We start from the raw sequence: 23,281 nt of genomic DNA, 5'->3' as shown, positions 1-23,281 counted from the left end.
AAAAAGTCTGATGTCTTTTTTCACAGTAAGACTGAAACACTCGTGGACTTTTATTTTGAAGGCGAGCAGCTGCTGTGCCCCGGAAGCAGTATTCTCTCCTGTGTGAAACTGAGCGCACTTTGACGAAGATGGCGTCGGGCAGAGCCGTCTGTTAGCAGAGAGTCTTTGTTGTGTTGATAAAGTGTGAAAATGTGTAAAGTCCAAATGCTGAGAGCGTTGGTGAAGCAGCGACTAACTGCGGCTGCTGAAGAGATATTTGGGCTGTTTGAAAGAACGATAGCAGAGTACGAGGAGGAACTTTCTCGATCAAAAGAGGAGAACGAGCGACAACGGAAACTACTGGACGCTGTTTTCAACCCTCAGCTCCGGTTACACAGAGCAGGTCTGTTTACCTGAGGGACTGTTCTCTATTTATCACAGCGGGGCTGTTTACCTGAGGGACTGTTCTCTATTTATCACAGCGGGGCTGTTTACCTGAGGGACTGTTCTCTATTTATCACAGCGGGGCTGTGTACCTGAGGGACTGTTCTCTATTTATCACAGTGGAGCTGTGTACCTGAGGGACTGTTCTCTATTTATCACAGCGGTACTGTTCTCTATTTATCACGGCGGGGCTGTTTAGCTGAAGGACTGTTCTCTATATATCATAGCAGAGCTGTTTAACTGAGGGACTGTTCTCTATTTTTCACAGGTGAAGAGATATTTGGGCTGTTTGAAAGAACGATAGCAGAGTACGAGGAGGAACTTTCTCGATCAAAAGAGGAGAACGAGCGACAACGGAAACTACTGGACGCTGTTTTCAACCCTCAGCTCCGGTTACACAGAGCAGGTCTGTTTACCTGAGGGACTGTTCTCTATTTATCACAGCGGGGCTGTTTACCTGAGGGACTGTTCTCTATTTACTAAAGTGTCTAGCCATGAAGTAGCGGTGGTGTCTTGTTCTAAGGGCGTGTTTATGCTCAGCACGATGATCCTCAGGGATGCTTAGCTGGGCTGCTGTAGAGGAGAACCTTCCCCGACACATTAATTTTTTGTTATTCGTTGTTAAAGATGACGCAGCAGATGGTCGCCTCAGTGTGACTGTCTGCATTGTTTTCTTTTTTTGTGTGTTAATGTCAGTTTTTGTCAGCAAACACGGAGCTTTTCTCCACAGAAGAGCTGGTCAAAGGTGCGCTTACCTTCGCGAGGCGCTGGAGGAGAGGGAAAAGGGCCGGCGCTCTCTTGCGTCTTTGTCAGTGTGGACTTTGCACAGGACTTTCGGGCGTTTTTCTCTACAACGTGCGCTCACTGTGCAGCAAATTGGATGAACTTCAGCTGCTGATGAGAAGAAACAGAGACATTTCGGCGTTGTGTATTTTGTATACTTCTCGGAGACCTGGCTGATACCAGACTGCGCTGCAGCTGGCTGGATTCCAACTCTTCAGAGCGGATCGAAACGCACAAATTACCGGCAAAACAAAGGCTGGTGTCGGGATGCGACAGTGACACAAAAGCATTGTTCTTCTGGTTTGGAAACTTCTTTCATTCACTGCAAACCCTGATCAGATACAGGATTTGGAGCGGGCATACCTGGACTCCTTAGTTATTGTCCTTGGGGACTTCAACAAAGGGAACATGAGTCCTGAACTTCCTAAATATAGACAAGTTTATGAAGTGTCCGACCAGAGAAGGGAGTGTTTAAGATCACCGCTACACCACCGTCAGGAACGCGTATCACACCGTCCCTCGCGCTGCACTGGGTCACTCTGACTTTGACTGTTATCGTTCATTTGATTCCTGAAATTAAATTTCAGCATCAAAACAATGTACCAGTGCGGCTGTGAAGGATTTACGGGCATGCTTGGACTGTGCTGACTGGGATACCTTCAGGACTTCAGGACTGCCACAGTCTGGGTGAGCATACAGAGGCTGCGCCGTCACACTCCAGCTTTTGCCAGGACTTGTGTGTAACATCACACACTACGGTGAGTTACAACAACAACGAGCCCTGGTTCACAGTCAGGCTCAGATAGTTAAGGCCGACAAAGGAGAATGTTTTCAAGAGTGGGGGCAAAGGGGGCTTCAAAAAGCTCACAAAAAGGTCACCCCCACTCTCTGAACGACTTACGCCTTGCCAAAGGCCTGAAAGAGTTTTACTGTCACTTTGAAGGACAATGGGCCAGTCCTGAAACCATCCCCTATGATGGCTCCACTTCTGCAACTCACCACCCCCACCACAGCAGGGACCCTCGGCATGACCGTCCACCCCAGCTACCCCCTCTCCCCTCACCTCAGCAACACCTCCGTCCAGCTGAACATCAGCTCCCTCATCAAGAAACAACAGAGGATGTACTTCCTGCAGCAGCTGAAGAAATTCAATCTGCCAAAGACAACGATGGTGCACTTCTACACCGCCATCATTGAGTCCATCTTCACCTCCTCTATTGCAGTGTGGTACGCTGCAGCCACGGCGAGGGACACAACAGGCTGCAGCGTATCATCGGCACTGCAGAGAGGGCGATTGGCTGCCACCTGCCATCTCTCCATGACCTGCACACCTCCAGGGCCCTGAGGCGTGCAGGTAGAACTGTGGCCGACCCCTCTCACCCCAAACACGGACTTTTTGAGATCCTCCCCTCTGGCAAGAGGCAGCGGCCCATCAGGACCGAAACCTCACGACTCAAGAACAATTTCTTCCCCTCTGCTGTCACCATCATAAACAATACTCCGGCCCTCCTCCATCGCCCACATGATACAGGCTTTCACCCAGCCCCAGAGTCTGAAAAACAATGCATCAGTGTTCGGCTAAATGAGTTTGTATGCGCTACATTAACGCACACTGGACTGGATTTCTTTACCTGCACGCTGTTAGTTAACTTACTTATTTAGACTGTAGGTACTTTTCACCGTAAAACCAACTTCTGCACATCTGTACTTCTTCAATTGCACATTTTGCATATACATTTTGTGTTGTTTATATTCTATTTTTCACTTTATATATTTAAATTGCTTCTGTAATTTAAAGTTAATATTTTTGTATTCTTCCTTTATGTTAATTGTTTTGCACCAAGTGAAATTCCTTGTATATGTAAATGTACTTGCCAATAAAACCACATTCTGATTGAAGTTAAAGTCATTTTGTTTATAAGTTTGATCTGAATTAATATCAGTAAAATGTTTAGTTTGCACGTTACTGCAGTGGGGACGGTGCTTACATTTAAAATTCAGTGTTTCCCCTGGAAGGTTTTTCAAGGTCTGGCGGTAAAGACCGAAAACAGCTTTAACAGACACAACTATGGCTGGGGCGATGTGTCAGCTAATTAGTTACATCGACACATCACACCGTTTCACACACGTCATAAGAGTGTGAGCAGCGCCGAGCGTGATGTTTTTTGTGACGGTGCTCATGTTATCACATCAGGTTTTTTTTTTTTTGTCATTTACTTTTTATTGGTTTTTAATTTTACATGTAAACAGACAAACAGTCAAACAATCAACATGAAGACCTATAGATGAGTATAGAAGTATCAGGGAAAAAGTATAAGCGTACATAGGGGGACTGGTAAATACCTCCAGTTGAGAAATCAAGAAAAAAGAAATAAAAATAAAGTAAAGAGTACTTATAAGTATTCTGATAGTACAGATTGAAATTACTTGAAATCTGGTCTTATGGTAGAGACAAATGCACACCATTTTTGCCAATTATCAATAAATGCCTCTTTTTGTGTTCTTAAATTAAAAGTGATTCTTTCCATTACAAAGATGCTGTGCACTGTATCAATCCATTCATCTACACTAGGTGCCTCCCTCTTCAGCCATTTCTTCGTTATTGATTTCTTACAAGCCACCAGTAATATTCTCAATAGATATTTATCTTTGTTCCTCCAATCCAGATCCTGTAGATCCACCAAATACAACAAACTGAAACAGAAAGTTATTTTTGTTGAAAACACAGTCTCTAGAGTTTGATGTACCCGTAACCAAAATGGGGTCACAGCAGGGCAACACCAGAATATATGATAGTGATTCGCCTCTTCGCTTCCACAACATCTCCAACAGTCTGTCTGATTGGAAAAAGTTCTCTTTTGATGGAGTATAGAAATAGCGAATGACATTTTTCCATGCATATTCTCTCCAGAGCGGAGAATTTGTTGTTTTCCATTGTTGTTTAAAAATTTCCTTCCAGTTCTCCTGGGCAATTATGGTGTTGCCTTCAGTTTCCCATCTTGATTTTACATTAGATGTATTTTCTTTGTTAAGAGATTGAAGACTTATGTATAGTTTTGAAATTATCTTCTTATTAGGTTCATCTTTATAAGCTTTTACGAATACCTGTAGGATATCATTTTCAGGTTCATAATTTTTTATAATTTTTTTCCTGATATAATCTCTTATTTGTATATACCTGAATAGGTCCTGGTTTTGTAAACCAAATTTGTCCTTGAGATCTTGGAAACTTCTAACCGTACCTTTATTTATTAATGAATAGTATGTTGTAAGCCCTAAGGAGGTCCATTCTTTGAATCTATGGTCGTGTTGATTAGGTGTGAATTGTGGGTCATAAGCAAACCATTTCAGGCCTTCGAGCGTCTTTTTTAAATTGAACTGTTTTGATACATCACTCAGAAGCTTTAATGAACACATCAGGTTTTTTGTGAACCTCTATGGGCTCTTGATGAACTGAGTTGGTTGGCCTCCTTGTCCTTCCTCAGCCTCAGAGACCTCTCTGCCCTTCTCAGTCTGCATAGTTTCACTCAAAGTCCACTGTTCAGATCTTTGATGCCCCCCTTTCCCTCAGCACTAGCTCCTTTGAACTGGCTGTTGAGAGTCTTGATTTCCCTTCTCAAATGTAAGATCTCTGTCTCTCTCCTGTTTGGCTGTTTCCAGATGTTTTCTTTCTTCTCCTCTGGGTCAAATCCCTCTCTGGCCCTGTTGAAGAGAATCGTTGTCATGCTGTCAATTTTCCTCTCAGCTGTTCCTGTCAAGGTCCTGGTCGAGTTGAACCCTTCCTGTGGTGTCATTTGCTGGGCCCACTTCACCTTCTCCCTAGCAGGTTGAGTACCTGGGATGGCACTGGGAGAGTCCCTCTTGTGGTTTTGGGGAGGACCAGCTGCTGAGAAGTATCCTGGGCTGTGGACTGCCTCCTGACAAGAGTCCTCCAGCGTCTCACTCAATGTTTGCTCTGTTTGCTGCAACAGTTGCTCCTCTTTTCCACATTTGTACTGGATTGGATGCAAAACACATTCATTTTCCCACAAACCCAAACAAAAAAAACTATTTTATGTCTCCCCCAAAATCCCATGAAGTGCAGCATTCGCCCTTTCAACAAACTATGCATCTTTAAAGTTCCACTTTGAGTTCATCCTCAGAATAAGATCTCTAATAATCTCTTCTTTTCATGATGATTAAAGTTACTTCTTATTGTTTTTACTAATTTTTGGTTTGAGTTTAGTGATGGTCACTTATGTGTGTCTGTGCTTCATTCTGTCCTGCAGACGTCCAGCAGCTGTTGGTGGTCAAAGATGTTCCTCCTGAGCAGCATAAGTGGAGCTCCAGTATGAAGCAGGAGGACCCAGAGCCCCCACACATTAAAGAGGAGCAGCAGGACCCAGAGCCCCCACACATTAAAGAGGAGCAGGAGGACCCAGAGCCCCCACACATTAAAGAGGAGCAGCAGGACCCAGAGCCCCCACACATTAAAGAGGAGCAGGAGGACCCAGAGCCCCCACACATTAAAGAGGAGCAGGAGGAGCTGTGGAGCAGTCAGGAGGGAGAGCAGCTTCAAGGTCTGGAGGAGGCTGATATCACCAAGTTCCCATTCACTCCTGTCCCTGTGAAGAGTGAAGATGATGAAGAGAAACCTCAGTCCTCACAGCTTCATCAACGACAAAGCTGGAGAACTGGAGACTCCTCTGAACCTCAGACTGAAGTCGGTGTTGATGATTGGAAGGAGACCAGAGAACCTCAGTCAGGTTTAAACTCTCTGAGAAATGATCAAGGTCCTTTCAGGAGGAAACCATACAGCTGCTCTGAGTGTGGGATAAGATTTTGCTTCAAGACAAGTGTGAGGAGACACATGAGAATTCATACAGGAGAGAAACCGTTCAGTTGTTCAGTTTGTGGCAAAGCATTCAGCGATAATGGAAAACTGAAGGTACACAGGAGAACTCATACAGGAGAGAAACCATTTACTTGCTCAGTGTGTGGTAAAGCTTTCAGAGAAAATGCAAAACTGAAGATACACCTCAGAACGCATACAGGAGAGAGACCTTTCAGGTGTACAGTGTGTGATAAAGCTTTTAATGAGCATCGCAGTGTAACAAGTCACATGAGAACTCATACAGGAGAGAGACCATTCAGCTGCACAGAGTGTGGGAAAGCTTTCAGTACAGGTAGCACACTGAACACACACAGGAGAACGCATACAGGGGAAAAACCATTCAATTGTGCAGTGTGTGGTAAAGATTTCCGTGAGGGTGGGGCTCTAAGGAGACACATGATAACTCATACAGGAGAGAAACCATTCAGCTGCTCAGTTTGTCAGAAATCTTATACACAGAGTGGTAGTTTATATACGCACATGAAAACTCACAAAGGAGACAACAGCTTCAGCTGTAGTGTTTGTGACCAAAGATTCACTTCGTATGAACGTCTCAGAGACCATCAGTGTGTCGGTGGTCAGTCCTCACAGCTTCATCAGACTCAAACTGAGGAGAACAGAGAGGCAGAGCCTCCAGCCAGCAGCTCAACTCAACACATGGAAACAGAAGCTGATGGAGAGGACTGTGGAGGACCAGAACCAGCCAGGAACTCACATCCAGATACACATTTACAACCAGACACCGAGGACAAGACTGGAGACTCTTCTGAACCTGAGACTGATGACAGTGGTGATTGGAGGGAGACCAGAGAACCTCAGTCAGGTTTAAACTCTCTGAAAAATGATGACGTCTTTTCCAGTGAGAAACCATTCAGCTGCTCTGAGTGTGGGAAAAGATTTGGCTTTAAGGGAAATCTGAAGAGACACATGATAACTCATACAGCAGAGAAACCTTTCAGTTGTTCAGTGTGTGGCAAAGGTTTCAGCGAAAATGGAAAACTGAAGGCACACAGGAGAACTCATACAGGAGAGAAACCATTTAGATGCACAGTTTGTGATAAATCTTTTAACGAGCAACGGAGTCTAAGGAGACACAGGAGAAGTCATACAGGAGAGAACCAATGCAATTGCACAGTGTGCGGTAAAGATTTCAGTGATGGTGGGGCTCTAAGGAGGCACATGAAAACTCACACAGGAGAGAAACCATTTATTTGCTCAGTGTGTGGTAGAGCTTTCAGTGAAAATACAAAACTGAAGATACACATAAGAACTCATACAGGAGAGAAACCTTTCAGTTGCACAGTGTGTGATAAAGCTTTTAATGAGCAATGGAGTCTAACGAGTCACATGAGAACTCATACAGGAGAGAAACCATTCAGTTGCACAGAGTGTGGGAAAGCCTTTAGTACAAGTGGCTCACTGAATACACACAAGAGAACTCATACAGGAGAGAAACCATTCAATTGTGCAGTGTGTGGTAAAGATTTTCGTGAGGGTGGGGCTTTAAGGAGACACATGAGAACTCATACAGGAGAGAAACCATTCAGCTGCTCAGTTTGTCAGAAATCTTTTACACAGAGTGGTAGTTTATACACACATATGAAAACCCACAAAGGAAACAACAGCTTCAGCTGCAGTGTTTGTGACCAAAGATTCACTTTGTATGAATGTCTCAGAGACCATCAGTGTGTCAGTGGTCAGTCCTCACAGCTTCATCAGACTCAAACTGAGGAGAACAGAGAGGCAGAGCCTCCAGCCAGCAGCTCAACTCAACACATGGAAACAGAAGCTGATGGAGAGGACTGTGGAGGACCAGAACCAGCCAGGAAGTCACATCCAGATACACATTTACAACCAGAGACTGAGGACAAGACTGGAGACTCTTCTGAACCTGAGACTGAGGACAGTGATGATTGGAAGGAGACCAGAGAACCTCAGTCAGGTTTAAAGTAAGCAGGAGGACCCAGAGCCCCCACAGCAGGTAAATATCTGTACAAAATCATCTCAAACAACAACATTGAGACATTTTTCTATCAAGATTTGATATTAGATAAACAAATTGTTGGGGCCAATTTTTGCCATTTTGACAATAATTTGTATTTGCATTTTATTTTAATGATTGTCAATAAAATTAATTAATTAAAAAAGTGCAAAGAAAGCATCAGCATGGGTGGAACTATTTGTTTTATTCAGTTTTCTATTTAAATTTTGATTTAACATTTGCAAAAGGCATTTTAGCAAGGTTATGTGTTGGAGTTTATTATTATTTTTTTTTCATTGTAAATGCATATGGGTTCCAAATATTGGGTTTTTGTCTTATTAATTACTAATAATCAGTATTGGCCCTGAAAAAACAATATCGGTTGACCCCAAACATTATGATCTGACGCTGATGAGAGAAAACTGAAGTTGTTTGATGCTCAATGATGCGTTACAGAACTAGGGGCTGGTTCAAGTCCAGCCTGAGCCGGCCCTGACTGTAAGCTTCCTCGAGTGATTTCTCAGTGATCTGTAGAAAATCAGCAAGGAGGTCTCGAACTGTGATTTTAAAAATTGACAACTTCTTTCTGTAATGTCTCTATTTCTGTTTCCTGCAGACATCCAGAAGCTGTTGATGGTTAAAGAAGAAGTTCCCCCCTCCAGTGTGGACCACAATGATCCAGAGTCCCCACACATTAAAGAGGAGCAGGAGGACCCAGAGCCCCCACACATTAAAGAGGAGCAGGAGGACCCAGAGACCCCACGCATTAAAGAGGAGCAGGAGGACCCAGAGCCCCCACACATTAAAGAGGAGCAGGAGGACCCAGAGCCCCCACACATTAAAGAGGAGCAGGAGGACCCAGAGCCCCCACACATTAAAGAGGAGCAGGAGGAGCTGTGGAGCAGTCAGGAGGGAGAGCAGCTTCAAGGTCTGGAGGAGGCTGATATCACCAAGTTCCCATTCACTCCTGTCCCTGTGAAGAGTGAAGATGATGAAGAGAAACCTCAGTCCTCACAGCTTCATCAAAGACTAACTGAACAGATGGAAACAGAAGCTGATGGAGAGGACTGTGGAGGACCAGAACCAGACAGGAACTCACATCCAGATACACATTTACAACCAGAGACTGAAGACAAGACTGGAGACTCTTCTGAACCTGAGACTGAGGACAGTGATGATTGGAAGGAGACCAGAGAACCTCAGTCAGGTTTAAACTCTCATGATTATGATCCTGTTTTTGTCAGGGAGAAACCATTCAGCTGCTCTGGGTTTGGAAAAAGATTTGGCAGAAAGTGTGAATTGAAGATGCAGACGAGAACTCATACAGGAGAGAAACTGTTCAGCTGTTCTGAGTGTGGGAAAGGATGTATCACCAAACAAAGTCTGAAGAGTCACATGAGATCTCTCACAGCAAGAGAACAATGTTTCTACTGTTGAGTCTGTAAAAAATCTTTTACTATGAATGGATGTTTAAAAGAACACATGAGAATCCACACAGGAGAAAAAACATTCAGCTACTCAGTGCGTTGTAAATACTTTTACACATGAAAGTCCACACAGAAGAGAAACCACTCAACTGCTCTGAGTGTGACAGTGTGACACATACAGACACACTCAAACTTTTCCTGGTAGTTCTCACTTTTACATTCTTGAAATAAAACAATACCCTTAAGTTGTATTTTCCCCCTCTGTGACTGAATATGCTCAGAGTATTTCTTGGTAGTTGATTCTTTTTTCCTTTGAACATGATTTGTGCTGTTTGATATTCTATTTGATCAACACATTTTCTTAACTTTGACTGTAAAAATATTGAATGTGTGTGATCCCATAACCAGCTCTGTTAATTATCCTGACTGCTCTTTTTTGTATTATGAATAGAGATTGTAGAGAACTCCTGTAATTGCAGCCCCAGACCTCAGCGCAGTAGTGTAAATATGGTGAAACTAACAGTAGAGAATGTGAAGTGATGTATTATCCAATACCTGTTTTGCTTTGTTTAATATTGCGATTGTTTTTGAAACTTTGGACTTTAAATGTTTTATGTGAGGTTTCCAATTAAGATTTTCGTCAATTATCACTCCAAGAAATTTGTTTTCAGTTACTCTTTCAATGTCCACCCCATTTATTTGAACCTTTGTTTGTGTAGTTTTTCTGCAATTCCCAAATAACATTTTTTTTGTTTTGCTCAGATTTAATAACTTGTTTTTGTTAAACCATGACTTTAATTTGCTTATTTCTGAGTTAGTAATTTCTATGAAATTATTTATGTCCTCACTTGAACATAAGATATTTGTATAATCTGTGAACAAAATGGGTTTTAAAACATCTGAAACTTTGCAAATGTCATTAATATATAAAATGAACAATTTGAGGCCCAACACCGACCGTTAGGGGACACCACAAGTAATGTCCAAACACAGAGCAGCCATGTCCTAATTTATTATTGTCGCAAGATAAGGAAAGGCAAAAAAAATAATAATAAAAAAAAAAAGAAATTGATTTTGCTCTTGAAAATGACTTAATTGTACAAAATTGCGATTTATCAGATTAGTTTTGTTTGTTTGTTTGTTTTTCTGATAGAAGTGTTCATTCAACATATGTCGAAGAACTGTCAGACCTTTGAAAATCCAACAATAATTTCAGTTTTAACAGCTTCTAGTTGTGATAAATATTGTGATTTAAGTGATTTTTAAAGGAAAGATGCTGCGAGTGATAAAGAATTTTAATATTAATAATGCTGCGTGTCTTATTTTGAAGGCCGCCCCGGCAGTGTTGGTGTGTACTTCCGCCGGTGTGACGGTGATCTCGGTTAGCAGAGTGAACCGTTAGCTGGATCTGAATAACGGCAGAAAAACAAACCGTCAGAGTTTAGTTCAGTAACCGGAGCAGAGATGGACCGACACCGGAAACTGCTGCTGCACGAGGCTTCAAACCCGAGAAGAAGAAGAAGAGGTTTGTTTATTTTCTGCTAATGATGCTAAGCTAACGTTAGCTGTTAGCCGCAGCTAGCTTCAGTCTGAACCTTTATTGTTTGTTTATGAGAACCAGCGGAGGAAAGTAACGGAGTACATTTACTCGAGCTCTGATCTGAAGTCACTTTACTTTACCTAAGTACTTCAAAAGAGCGTTAACTTTATATGGCGGGCTCCTTTCTCCTCCTCTACACCTCAGGGAAATATTGGGATTATTTTATCGTTTTAATTACTTTACAAAAAATAGATACATTTTAACAACAAAACAAAACATGCCATTAGTACACAGAATATTTCTTTTTAACTACCAAAAGTATGAATTAGTCGAAATGACTTCCATAAAAAACAACATCAACCATTAAAAGTCATCACGAGGGGAAAAAAAAGCATTTTTATGTTCTTGGAGCTCAATGTTTATTTGTATTTAACTGATCTTGTCGTTTTTAGGACTGTTTTGCGCATTTTATGCACTTGTCATTCTTCATTTTTTGATAATTGTGTCTGTGTTCGTGCATGTGGGACACATTTTGTCCAGATTGTGTGTTTTTGTTTAATCAGTGAATTTCTGGCTCAGCTCCTACAATAAGTCTAAAATACACTGTGGAAACGAAATAGTTACATTCAGACTGTTCTTGTTGCCAACAAGAGTGTTGAACTCCCCCAGAAGAACTGTAGAGTCCCTGGTCAGTATCCTTTCCAGGACACCACCCAGGAACTCCAAGAAGGCCAGGTATTCTGAACTGCTGTTCGGTGCACAAGTACTAACAATAATCAGAGATCTCTCAGCGACTCGCAGTCGCATCGAATCAACCCTCTTGTTCCCCGGGGAGAACTCTGACACAGTGGCGCTCAGCCGGAGACTCGTGAACGTCCCCAAACTTGCCTGGCATCTCTCACCCTGGGCAAATCTGGAAAGGTGAATGTCCAGTCCCTCTCCAGGAGTTTGGTTCCAGAACCAGAGCTGTGTGCAGAGGTAAGCCCAACTAGTCAGTTGCTGCCGGTGGTGGACCCACAGGGTGGGGACTCCTGGTCCCCATGAACCACGGCCCATCCACCAGACACTCAATGGCAAGCTCCACCCCCATTATCTTAAGAAGCCGTCTTGTCAGGGTCTTCTTAAATCCCTGTCAGTCTGGGACCACTTTAGAGACTCTACCAGGAGCTATTTTGCATTGGACAGCACAGCTCCCAGGATCACAGGGACACAAAAACCCCTCCACCATGTTAAGACACTTCATGGAGGGGATTTCCAAATGCGTCAGGAGTGATAGATGGTACACATGTAAGACCACAGTCTTCGTCTAAGGATGGACATCTAAATATCAACAGAAAGAGATACCACAACATAAATGTTCAAGATACATGTCACGCCAACTTGAAGAGAACAATATGTGTGTCTCTCTGGACAGGATTGACCCACAACTCCAGGATCTTACAGCTATCTGCCATGGGAGACATGTTGAAGCAGGGACTTACTGATGGTTTTCTCCTGGGTGACTCTGGCTTTGCCCTCAAACCCTGGCTCTTTACCTGAACCCAGCAAAGCTACATACACATGGTCTGCAAAGTCATCTGTGCCTGTGTGGTCCTCAGTAACATGGCAAAGTATGAGCCAAGTAGTCAGAACCATCATGTGTTGGGTAGCTGTGTCATGTCTGAAGAATCGTTATCAGTGCTCTTAAGTGAATCTGTGGTTCTACTGAGTATGATCCTGTTGGTTCTTCTCAGAGAACTGGTCCTTCCTGAGCCTGCTGAGCCTGGGCATGGACTGGAGGAGGCAGAGGTGTCAGGAAAATTAAACAAAAATGGAGCGAGGAGCTGGCTGCTTTAGCCTCGTCATCACTAAGCAGTCTGATTGAGTTCAGTTGTTTATGTATCAGAACAGTTATTTTTGTGTGTCCATTGTCAAAAGTTTTGGATGGTACCAAGAGAACTGTTAGTAATGCCGTCCTGACCCACGGTGACAGGACGGCGTTGCTGCTGAACGATGAAGACCACCCTTCAGTTTTACCCCCAGGTTGTCCCGGTTAGAAAGCAGCTTAATTTTGGGCCACAGAAGCCCTAAATGTTTGCACTGTTAGCCGTGTTGACACTGCCAACAGAGGGTTTTCTGGCTCAAAATTTAGCCGGATGAATACCGGGGTGATTTGGAATAAAATGCAAGTACCTCAGAAATGTACTTAAGTATAGCATTTAAGTAAATGTACTTAATTACTTTACACCACTGAAACCATCTCACAGAAAACATTATTGCAAGTCACTAATAATGGATGAAAACTCAACAGAGCAACTTTAACATCAAAAAGTGCTGACAGAAATTTCTTGGTTTCCTTTAACAGCTGTCTGTCTGTGTTTCAGATTTACCTTCAGATGTTCGAAAAGTGATCATTGGTCAAGAGGAGCACGAGTGGAGCTCGAGTGTGCACCAGGAGGACCCAGAGCCCCCACACATTAAAGAGGAGCAGGAGGACCCAGAGCCCCCACACATTAAAGAGGAGCAGGAGGACCCAGAGCCCCCACACATTAAAGAGGACCAGGAGGACCCAGAGCCCCCACACATTAAAGAGGAGCAGGAGGACCCAGAGCCCCCACACATTAAAGAGGACCAGGAGGACCCAGAGCCCCCACACATTAAAGAGGAGCAGGAGGACCCAGAGCCCCCACACATTAAAGAGGAGCAGGAGGACCCAGAGCTCCCACACATTAAAGAGGAGCAGGAGGAGCTGTGGAGCAGTCAGGAGGGAGAGCAGCTTCAAGGTCTGGAGGAGGCTGATATCACCAAGTTCCCATTCACTCCTGTCCCTGTGAAGAGTGAAGATGATGAAGAGAAACCTCAGTCCTCACAGCTTCATCAAAGACTAACTGAACAGATGGAAACAGAAGCTGATGGAGAGGACTGTGGAGGACCAGAACCAGACAGGGACTCACATCCAGATACACATTTACAACCAGAGACTGAGGACAAGACTGGAGACTCTTTTGAACCTGAGACCCAGGACAATGATGGTGACTGGAAGGAGACCAGAGAACCTCAGTCAGGTTTAAACTCTCTGAAAAATGATTGTGTCCCTGTCAAGGAGAAACCATTCAACTGCTCTGAGTGTGGGAAAAGATTTGGTAAAAAAGGAAATCTTAAGAGACATATGATAACTCATATGAGAGAAAAAACTTTTAATTGCTCTGAGTGTGGGAGAAGATTTGGCACCAAGACACATCTGAGGGTACACATGAGAGCTCATACAGGAGAGAAACCGTTTAACTGTTCAGTTTGTGATAAAGCTTTCAACAAGACTGGAAAGCTGAAGAAACACATTCTTAATCATTCAAGAAAGAAAACATTTAATCGTTTAGTTTGTGATAAAAAAAAATTGTGCAAGACACATCTGAAGAGACACGCGACAACTCATTCAGGAGAGAAACCATTCGTTTGCTCAGTGTGTGGTAAAGGTTTCAATGAAAGTGGTAATCTGACGGTGCACATGAAAGCTCACACAGGAAATAAAACATTCACTTGCTCAGTTTGTGATAAAACATTTTTGTGGAAGTCTCAACTGAAGAGACACATGATAGTTCATACAGGAGAGAAGCCATTCGCTTGCTCTGTATGTAATAAAGCTTTCAGTGAAAATGGAAAATTGAAGCTACACATGAAAACTCACACTGGAGAGGAACCATTCAGCTGCTCCATGTGTGATAAAAGATTTTTGTGCAATGCATATCTGATTCGACACATGAAAACTCATACAGGAGAGAAACCAATCAGTTGTTCAGTGTGTGGTAAAGGTTTCAGTCAAAGTGGAAACCTAAAGGTACACCTTAAAACTCACAAAGATGAGGAACCATTCAGCTGCTCACTGTGTGATAGAAAATTTTTGTTTAAGAAATATCTGATAAGGCACATGAGAACTCATACAGGAGAGAAACCATTCAGCTGCTCAGTGTGTGATAAAGCTTTTAGCGAAAGGGGAAATCTGAAGAGTCACATGACAACTCATACAGGAGAGAGACCTTTCAGCTGCTCAGTTTGTAGGAAATGTTTTACACAGAGCGGAAGTTTGTACAAACACATGAAAAATCACACAGGAGATAACAGCTTCTGCTGCAGTGTTTGTGACCACAGATTCACTTCAAATAAATTTCTAAGTAACCATGACTGTGCAGGCCATCAGTCCTCACAGCTTCATCAGACTCAAACTGAACAGATGGAAGCTGATGGAGAGGACTGTGGAGGACCAGAACCAGCCAAGAACTCACATCCAGATACACATTTACAACCAGAGACTGAGGACAAGACTGGAGACTCTTCTGAACCTGAGACTGAGGACAGTGATGATTGGAGGGAGACCAGAGAACCTCAGTCAGGTTTAAACTCTCTGAAAAATGATGAAGTTTCTGTCGGTGAGAAACCTCTGAGCTGCTCTGATTGTGGGAAAAGATTTTACACCAAGGTAGAGCTGCAGATGCACATGAGCTCTCACATAGGAGAGAAAACTTTCAGCTGCTCAGTTTGTAAGAAATTTTTTATGCATAGAGAAAATTTAATGACACATATGAGAACTCATACAGGAGAGAAGCCTTTTAACTGCTCTGAGTGTGGGAGAAGATTTGGCACCAAGGCACATCTGGAGGCCAGCTTGACATCTCATACAGGAGAGAAACCTTTTAGCTGTTCAGTTTGTGATAAAGCTATCAGCGAGGGTGGAAATCTAAATACACACATTATAACTCATTTAAGAAAAAAAACATTCAGTTGCTTAATTTGTGATAAAAGGTTTTTGTGGAAGTCTCAACTGAAGATACATATGATATCTCATACAGGAGAGAAACCATTCAGTTGCTCAATATGTTATAAACATTTTTTGTGTAAGGCATATATGATAAGACACATGACAACGCATACAGGAGAGAAACCGTTCAGCTGCTCAGTGTGCGGTAGAGCTTTTAGTGAAAGGGGAAATCTGAAAAGTCACATGAGAACTCATACAGGAGAGAAACCTTTTAGCTGCTCAATTTGTAAAAAATGTTTTACACAGAGTGGAAGTTTATACAAACACAGGAAAAAACATAAAGGAGATAACAGCTTCAGCTGCAGTATTTGTAACCAAAGATTCATGTCATGTAAGCTCCTTGAAATTCATAAATGTGTTGGTCTTGAAACTGAAGCTGATGGAGAGGACTGTGGAGGACCTGAACCAGCCAGAAACTCACGTCCAGATGCACATTTACAACCAGACACTGAGGACAAGACTGGAGACTCTTCTGAACCTGAGACTGAGGACAGTGATGATTGGAGGGAGACCAGAGAACCTCAGTCAGGTTTAAACTCTCTGAAAAATGATCAAGTCAGTGAGAAACCATTCAGCTGCTCTGTGTGTGGGAAAAGATTTGATAAAAAAGGAAATCTGAAAAGACACATGAGAATTCATACAGGAGAGAAACCATTCACTTGCTCAATGTGTGATAAAGCTTTCAGTGAATGTGGGAAATTGAAGCAACATGTGAAAATTCATTCTGGAGAGGAACCATTTAGCTGTTTGATGTGTGATAAAAGATTTTTGTGCAAGGCACATCTGGAGACCCACATGAAAATTCATACAGGAGAGAAACCATTTTGCTGCTCTGAGTGCGGGAAAAGATTTGGCCGAAAGGACTACCTGACACAACACATGAGAAGTCATACAGGAGAAAAACCTTTCAGCTGCTCAGTCTGTAAGAAATCTTTCACACAAAGTGGAAATTTACAGTTACACATGAAAATCCACTTAGGAGAGAAACCATTCAGTTGCTCTGAGTGTGATAAAAGATTCATTAGAAGTGGAGATTTGAGGAAACACAGGAGAATTCACACAGGAGAAAGCCATTCAGCAGCTCAGTGTTTGGGAAAAGTTTGAAACAAAAGAAGAAAGAAGTCTCGTGTCAAAAGTCATGAGTGTGTTGTGGACATCAGCGGCAGTTAAACTGTTGGTTTGGATGAAACTTTACATATTCTGTTTATTATACTCTTTGGGACGTAATAACACAGAAAAGTGAATATCTCCCCTACACGGTTATTTTTTCTTTTTCAGGATTTAATAAAGGCGACACAAGAACTGAAAGAGCTGCTTTATTGACTCCTGATCTGTTTCTTTTGTTCTCTGCTACTTGAAAAGAGATATCACCGTAGTGTGCCACACATTGAAGGACATTTGGCCATTTAATGACGTCTTGATGAAATCTGAGCAGTAGATTCTCTGAGGACGGCCCGGGCTGTGGCTGAGAGCTGCAGGAACATTTTATATGGACCTTGTGTTGAAAAAACGTTGTGAAGCTCTTATACTCTTATTTCCAAGTTCAAGAATGAAGTTTAAAGCTCAATGAATGCCATTAATTAAAAAGTCTGTCTTCTTTTTTTAGAGTAAGTAACACTTGTCGGCTTTTATTTTGAAGGGGAGCTGCCCCGGAAGCAGTATTCTCTCCTGTGTGTAGCTGGACGCAGTTTGACGAAGATGGCGTCGGGCAGAGCCGTCTGTTAGCAGAGAGTCTTTGTTGTGTTGATAAAGTGTGAAAATGTGTAAAGTCCAAATGCTGAGAGCGTTGGTGAAGCAGCGACTAACTGCGGCTGCTGAAGAGATATTTGGGCTGTTTGAAAGAACGATAGCAGAGTACGAGGAGGAACTTTCTCGATCAAAAGAGGAGAACGAGCGACAACGGAAACTACTGGACGCTGTTTTCAACCCTCAGCTCCGGTTACACAGAGCAGGTCTGTTTACCTGAGGGACTGTTCTCTATTTATCACAGCGGGGCTGTTTACCTGAGGGACTGTTCTCTATTTATCACAGCGGGGCTGTTTACCTGAGGGACTGTTCTCTATTTATCACAGTGGAGCTGTGTACCTGAGGGACTGTTCTCTATTTATCACAGCGGTACTGTTCTCTATTTATCACAGCGGGGCTGTGTACCTGAGGGACTGTTCTCTACTTATCACAGCGGGGCTGTTTACCTGAGGGACTGTTCTCTATTGATCACAGCGGGGCTGTTGAACTGAGGGACTGTTCTCTATTTATCACAGTGGGGCTGTGTACCTGAGGGACTGTCCTCTATTTATCACAGTGGGGCTGTGTACCTGAGGGACTGTTCTCTATTTATCACTGCGTGGTTGTTTAACGGAGGGACTGTTCTCTATTCGTCACAACTGTCTCCCAGCAGACTTGGGTAGAGCTCAGTGGAACTGCATTGGTTGCATTTTAACATCCTCAGAACGTTTTTTGAACCAAAAATTGCTGGCTTGGTTGCCCTGAAAAGGTTGAGAATCTGGTGTTCAGTTTCATTTTTTTGCAGCTGTTTAATGTTTTAGTTACGTTTTCAGCAGCTAGATGTCTCTTAGTCCCCAGAATGTTCTTAAAGTTTGGGTACCATTCTCTATAAACATCAAAAAGTGTTAAAAAAATGTTGTTGTTTTGTAAATTAACATATAATATTACATTACATTTTCATGAAAGATGTTGTGTAATATCTGTTCTTCGTAACATTTCCTGACTGTTGCTTCGAAAACGTTCTTCCTTTGTTCTCCTTTGAATGTTTTATAAAAAGAACATGCTCTGATCTGTCACTTCTCAACATCACCACAGCGTCCTCAGAGTGCTGCAGCTTGTTACATCTTAAGTCAGAGTTTAACCTTAAGGGAACATTATTTGAAATTATTAACATCCTAAAAACGTTCTTTGAATGTCTGTCTGCTCAGCCATGACCTTGTTTTGGTTTGTTTACTTAGTTATTTTGTAATAATAGAGGAAACTTTAAAAAACCCTCATTATCAGCAGATACTCAGTATCTCATTAACAGACTGGATTGGTGGTTAAAAAATCTTGACGGGGACATCCCCAGTGAAAACTACACAGATTTTTAAATTTAAATATGTGAAATATGTGAATTTAAAATCTGATGGGAGCTGCTAATCTGTGTAAGACCATTCAAACTAATGAAGCTTGAATGTACTTACCTTTAACATAAATTAATTGTATTGTTTCTGTTATTGAGAATTTTGTGTACCTCTGTATATTTTCTCATTGTGTTGTAACCAAAGTTACGACTGTATAACTCAGAACAGATTTGATATTAGATAAACAAATTATTGGGGCCAATTTTTGCCATTTTGACACACATTTGCATTTTATTTTAATGATTGTCAATAATATTAATTAATTAAAGAAGTGCAAAAAAAGCATCAGCATGGGTGGAACTATTTTTTTATTCAGTTTTCTATTTAAATTTTGATTTAACATTTGCAAAAGGCATTTTAGCAAGGTTATGTGTTGGAGTTTATTATATTTCAAATACTAAGTACAGACGAAAATGTTTTTTTTTTTCATTGTAAATGCATATGGGTTCCAAATATTGGGTTTTTGTCTTATTAATTACTAATAATCAGTATTGGCCCTGAAAAAACAATATCGGTTGACCCCAAACATTATGATCTGACGCTGATGAGAGAAAACTGAAGTTGTTTGATGCTCAATGATGCGTTACAGAACTAGGGGCTGGTTCAAGTCCAGCCTGAGCCGGCCCTGACTGTAAGCTTCCTCGAGTGATTTCTCAGTGATCTGTAGAAAATCAGCAAGGAGGTCTCGAACTGTGATTCTTTCTGTAATGTCTCTATTTCTGTTTCCTGCAGACGTCCAGCAGCTGTTGGTGGTTAAAGAAGAAGTTCCCCCCTCCAGTGTGGACCAGGAGGACCCAGAGCCCCGACACATTAAAGAGGAGCAGGAGGACCCAGAGCCCCCACACATTAAAGAGGAGCAGGAGGACCCAGAGCCCCCACACATTAAAGAGGAGCAGGAGGAGCTGTGGAGCAGTCAGGAGGGAGAGCAGCTTCAAGGTCTGGAGGAGGCTGATATCACCAAGTTCCCATTCACTCCTGTCCCTGTGAAGAGTGAAGATGATGAAGAGAAACCTCAGTCCTCACAGCTTCATCAAAGACTAACTGAACAGATGGAAACAGAAGCTGATGGAGAGGACTGTGGAGGACCAGAACCAGACAGGGACTCACACCCAGATACACATTTACAACCACTTAGTGAAGACGAGACTGGCGATTCTGTACCAGCCGAGATTGAAGTCAGTGTTGGTGATTGGAGGGAGACCAGAGAACCTCAGTCAGGTTTAAACTCTCCGAAAAATGATCAAGTCCCTGTCAGGGAGAAACCATTCAGCTGCTCTCAGTGTGGAAAAAGATTTGGCTTCAAGTGGCATTTGAAAAGACACATGAGGTTTCATACAGGAGAGAAACCTTTCAGCTGCTTGATTTGTGGCGAAGCTTTCAGTGACAGTAGAGGACTGAAGATACACTTTAAAAGTCATGCAAAAGAGGAACCATTCAGCTGCTCAGTGTGTGGGAAAAGATTTTTGCGCAAGGCATATCTGAAGAGACACATGACAACTCATACAGGAGAGAAGCCTTTTAATTGCTCTTTGTGTGATAAAGGATTTTTGTGCAGGCCACACTTGGAGAGACACATGACAATTCATACGGGAGAAAAACCGTTCAGCTGCTCAGTCTGTGGCAAAGCTTTCAGTCAAAGTGGAATACTGAAGCGACATATTAAAACTCATGCAGGAAAAAAAACATTTAGTTGCTCTGTTTGTCATAGAACATTTTTGTGCAAGGCGTACCTGAGAAGACACAAGAGAATTCATACAGGAGAGAAACCATTCAGTTGCTCAATGTGTGATAAAAGATTTTTGTTCAGGTCAGATCTGAAGAGACATGTGAAAATTCACACAGGAGAGAAACCATTCAGCTGCTCGGTGTGCAATAAAACTTTCAGCGAAAGCGGAAAACTGAAGCTGCACATGCGAACTCACACAGGAGAGAAACCATTCAGTTGCTCAGTGTGTGCTAAAGCTTTTCGTGAAAGTGGAAAACTGAAGCTACACATGAAAACTCATACCGGGCAGGAGCCGTTCAGCTGCCCTGTGTGTGATAAAAAATTCTTGTGCAAGGCAAATATGACAAGGCACATGACAACTCACACAGGAGAGAAACCATTCAGCTGCAGTGTTTGTGACAGGAGATTTGCTTGGCGTTTACAGGTAAAAAAACATAAATGTGTTAGTCATCAGACCTCACAGCTTCATCAGACTCAGACTGAACAGACGCAAGCTGATGGAGAGGACTGTGGAGGACCAGAACCAGCCAGGAACTCACATCCAGATACACATTTACAACCAGAGACTGAGGACAAGACTGGAGACTCTTCTGGACCTGAGACTGAGGACAGTGATGATTGGAGGGAGACCAGAGAACCTCAGTCCGTTTAAAGTCTTACAAAATGATGAAGTTCTTGTCAGTGACTGAAAAAATGCAGAAACCATGTAGCTGCTCTGAGTTCGGGAAAAGATTTGGTCAAACTGGGACTTTGATAAGATACATGAGAATTCATGCAGGAGAGAAACCTTTCAGTAGTTAAGATTGTGCCAAAAGAGTTTTGTACAAAGAAAACGTAGTTCATAACATGAGAACCCACATAGAGGAGAAACCAGCCAGGAGCTCAGATCAAATAAATGTGTACAATTAAGTACTAATAATGTGTATCAGCCTCATTTTTGGAGTGGGATCAGCTTTTAATGAAAACGACCTTCTTAAGAGGTGCAGTATAGTGGCTGTTTCAACATCCCATAGTTCCTCTGCAGGGTGCGTCGGTGTCCCAGCTCTTTGAGTAAATCCAAGTACTCGACTGTGGCAGGAGGTGCACCTGTATGTCTCTCATTTTTTTATTGCGCTGCTTTCATTTTTAATTGTTTTATTTCAACTTTGAATTGTTCTTTGAATGATGTTTTTAATCTCTCTGTGCAGCACCTTAAACGTACCTCTGTGCTTAAAATGTGCCTTAGAAATACAAATGCCCTTAATAATAGTGTTACGTTAATATAACATAATAGGAGGGTTGTCTGCCTGTTAGGGACTGTAGTTTATTTTTTGGAGGGGGGGTGTCTGTTAGGGACTGTAGTTTATTTTTTGGAGGGGGGTGTCTGTTGGGGACTGTAGTTTATTTTTTGGAGGGGGTGTCTGTTGGGGACTGTAGTTTAAGAAGAAATCCTCAATTTCTTTCAAAGAAAACAAAACAAAACAACTTACTGCTCGACATCAGTAAACTCTGTCCCGATGATCCGGTCCTGAGCGTCCCGCTGGAGCAGCAGCTGCAGTCACATACCGAGCACTGAGGTTAATATGGATAATTATTTTTTCTTTTCATCTTAAGCCAAAGCAGCATTATGACAAAACCTGGCATTTAAAGGGTTACAATTCTGAAAATTAATGAATATTTGATATTTATGATTAGGACTGATGTTGATTACCCAAATTACCCAAAAGAGAGTAGAAAATAATATTAATGTATAACATTTTCAAAGCTTGATTTTGAAAAGTGCATTTTGTGTGCAGAGCGATACGAGTGTGTGTGGTATTAATTAATAAATCAATAATAAAAAAATCTTATTTTAGGAGATTTTAACATGCTCGTCTTCAGACTCACTCAGGCAACACACGAGCCGGCGGTTTTGTACACCGCTCTCACAAAATGTTATTTATTATTGCTGTCATTACAATTGTCCTGTATAAACTGTTTTTTGTTGTTTTTTGTGTGTATTTTTCTCACATGTGTCTGCCCTTCATTGCTTGTTTAATTTGATCTTAACGCTTGTCTGACTTTTGTTCAGCATTGTTGTCTGTCTTCGGTTGTTATATCGCCTCTGTTTTGCTTTATTTGTCAAAACACTTTGTAAACTTCGATTTGCTATATAAATAAATTATTATTATGTATTTAGGGACTGTTTCTTATTTATGGGGGGGGGGCATGTTAAATATTTTTTAGGTACTAGGGAGGCTTTAGGGGAGGGTATACAACTTTAAATAACTCTATTTTTTGTGTTTACTCGATGTTTTAAAACAATTTACATAAAGGAAAAATAAAAATAGTAACTTCAACTTTAAATACTTATTTGTTTGTCATTTAATTTTCCTCCAAAAGTTTTTGAATAATTATATACACACACAAACACACACACATATATATATATATATATATATATATATATATATATATATATATATATATATATATATATATATAAACATGTTTTTTTCTCTAAAAATTTTAGGTAGTTTTCTATTTTCCCATAAAGTGTTTTCTGCAATGTTATTTTCTATACATTTTTTAAAGCGATTTTTAAAATGACACCATTTATCACAGCCAGGAGCTGTAATAGCAGAAA

The 23,281-nt window shown here is 41.8% G+C and overlaps 2 protein-coding genes and 1 pseudogene across 3 annotated transcripts; all 3 read left to right on the top strand.

Annotated features, from left to right (window-relative positions):
- The first annotated feature begins 43 nt into the window (after positions 1-43).
- On the top strand, positions 44-10,191 carry LOC121938882 (uncharacterized). The gene is given in 5 exon segments (XM_088090024.1): positions 44-382; positions 692-829; positions 5,475-8,011; positions 8,595-8,619; positions 8,677-10,191. Coding segments are annotated over 5 exon segments (3,825 nt in total). The 5' UTR covers positions 44-189; the 3' UTR covers positions 9,609-10,191.
- Positions 10,192-10,838: 647 nt separating this feature from the next.
- Positions 10,839-17,304, top strand: LOC121939491 (uncharacterized). The gene is made up of 4 exons (XM_088090714.1): positions 10,839-11,012; positions 13,391-15,750; positions 15,919-16,123; positions 16,376-17,304. The coding sequence occupies exons 1-4, from the start codon at positions 10,952-10,954 to the stop codon at positions 16,921-16,923; spliced, it is 3,174 nt and encodes a 1,057-aa protein (XP_087946840.1). The 5' UTR covers positions 10,839-10,951; the 3' UTR covers positions 16,924-17,304.
- Positions 17,305-17,450: 146 nt separating this feature from the next.
- Positions 17,451-21,210, top strand: LOC148186745 (uncharacterized; annotated as a pseudogene). The gene is made up of 2 exons (XR_015779516.1): positions 17,451-17,771; positions 19,683-21,210. The product of XR_015779516.1 is annotated as an uncharacterized LOC148186745 (transcript).
- Positions 21,211-23,281: the final 2,071 nt, after the last annotated feature.

The sequence above is a fragment of the Plectropomus leopardus genome, chromosome 17, assembly GCF_026936395.1.
Source record: "Plectropomus leopardus strain MGB_pleo_1.0 chromosome 17, ASM2693639v1, whole genome shotgun sequence".
In the NCBI taxonomy this organism is placed as follows: Eukaryota; Metazoa; Chordata; class Actinopteri; order Perciformes; family Serranidae; genus Plectropomus; species Plectropomus leopardus.
This window is presented reverse-complemented; position numbering and strand designations above follow the sequence as displayed.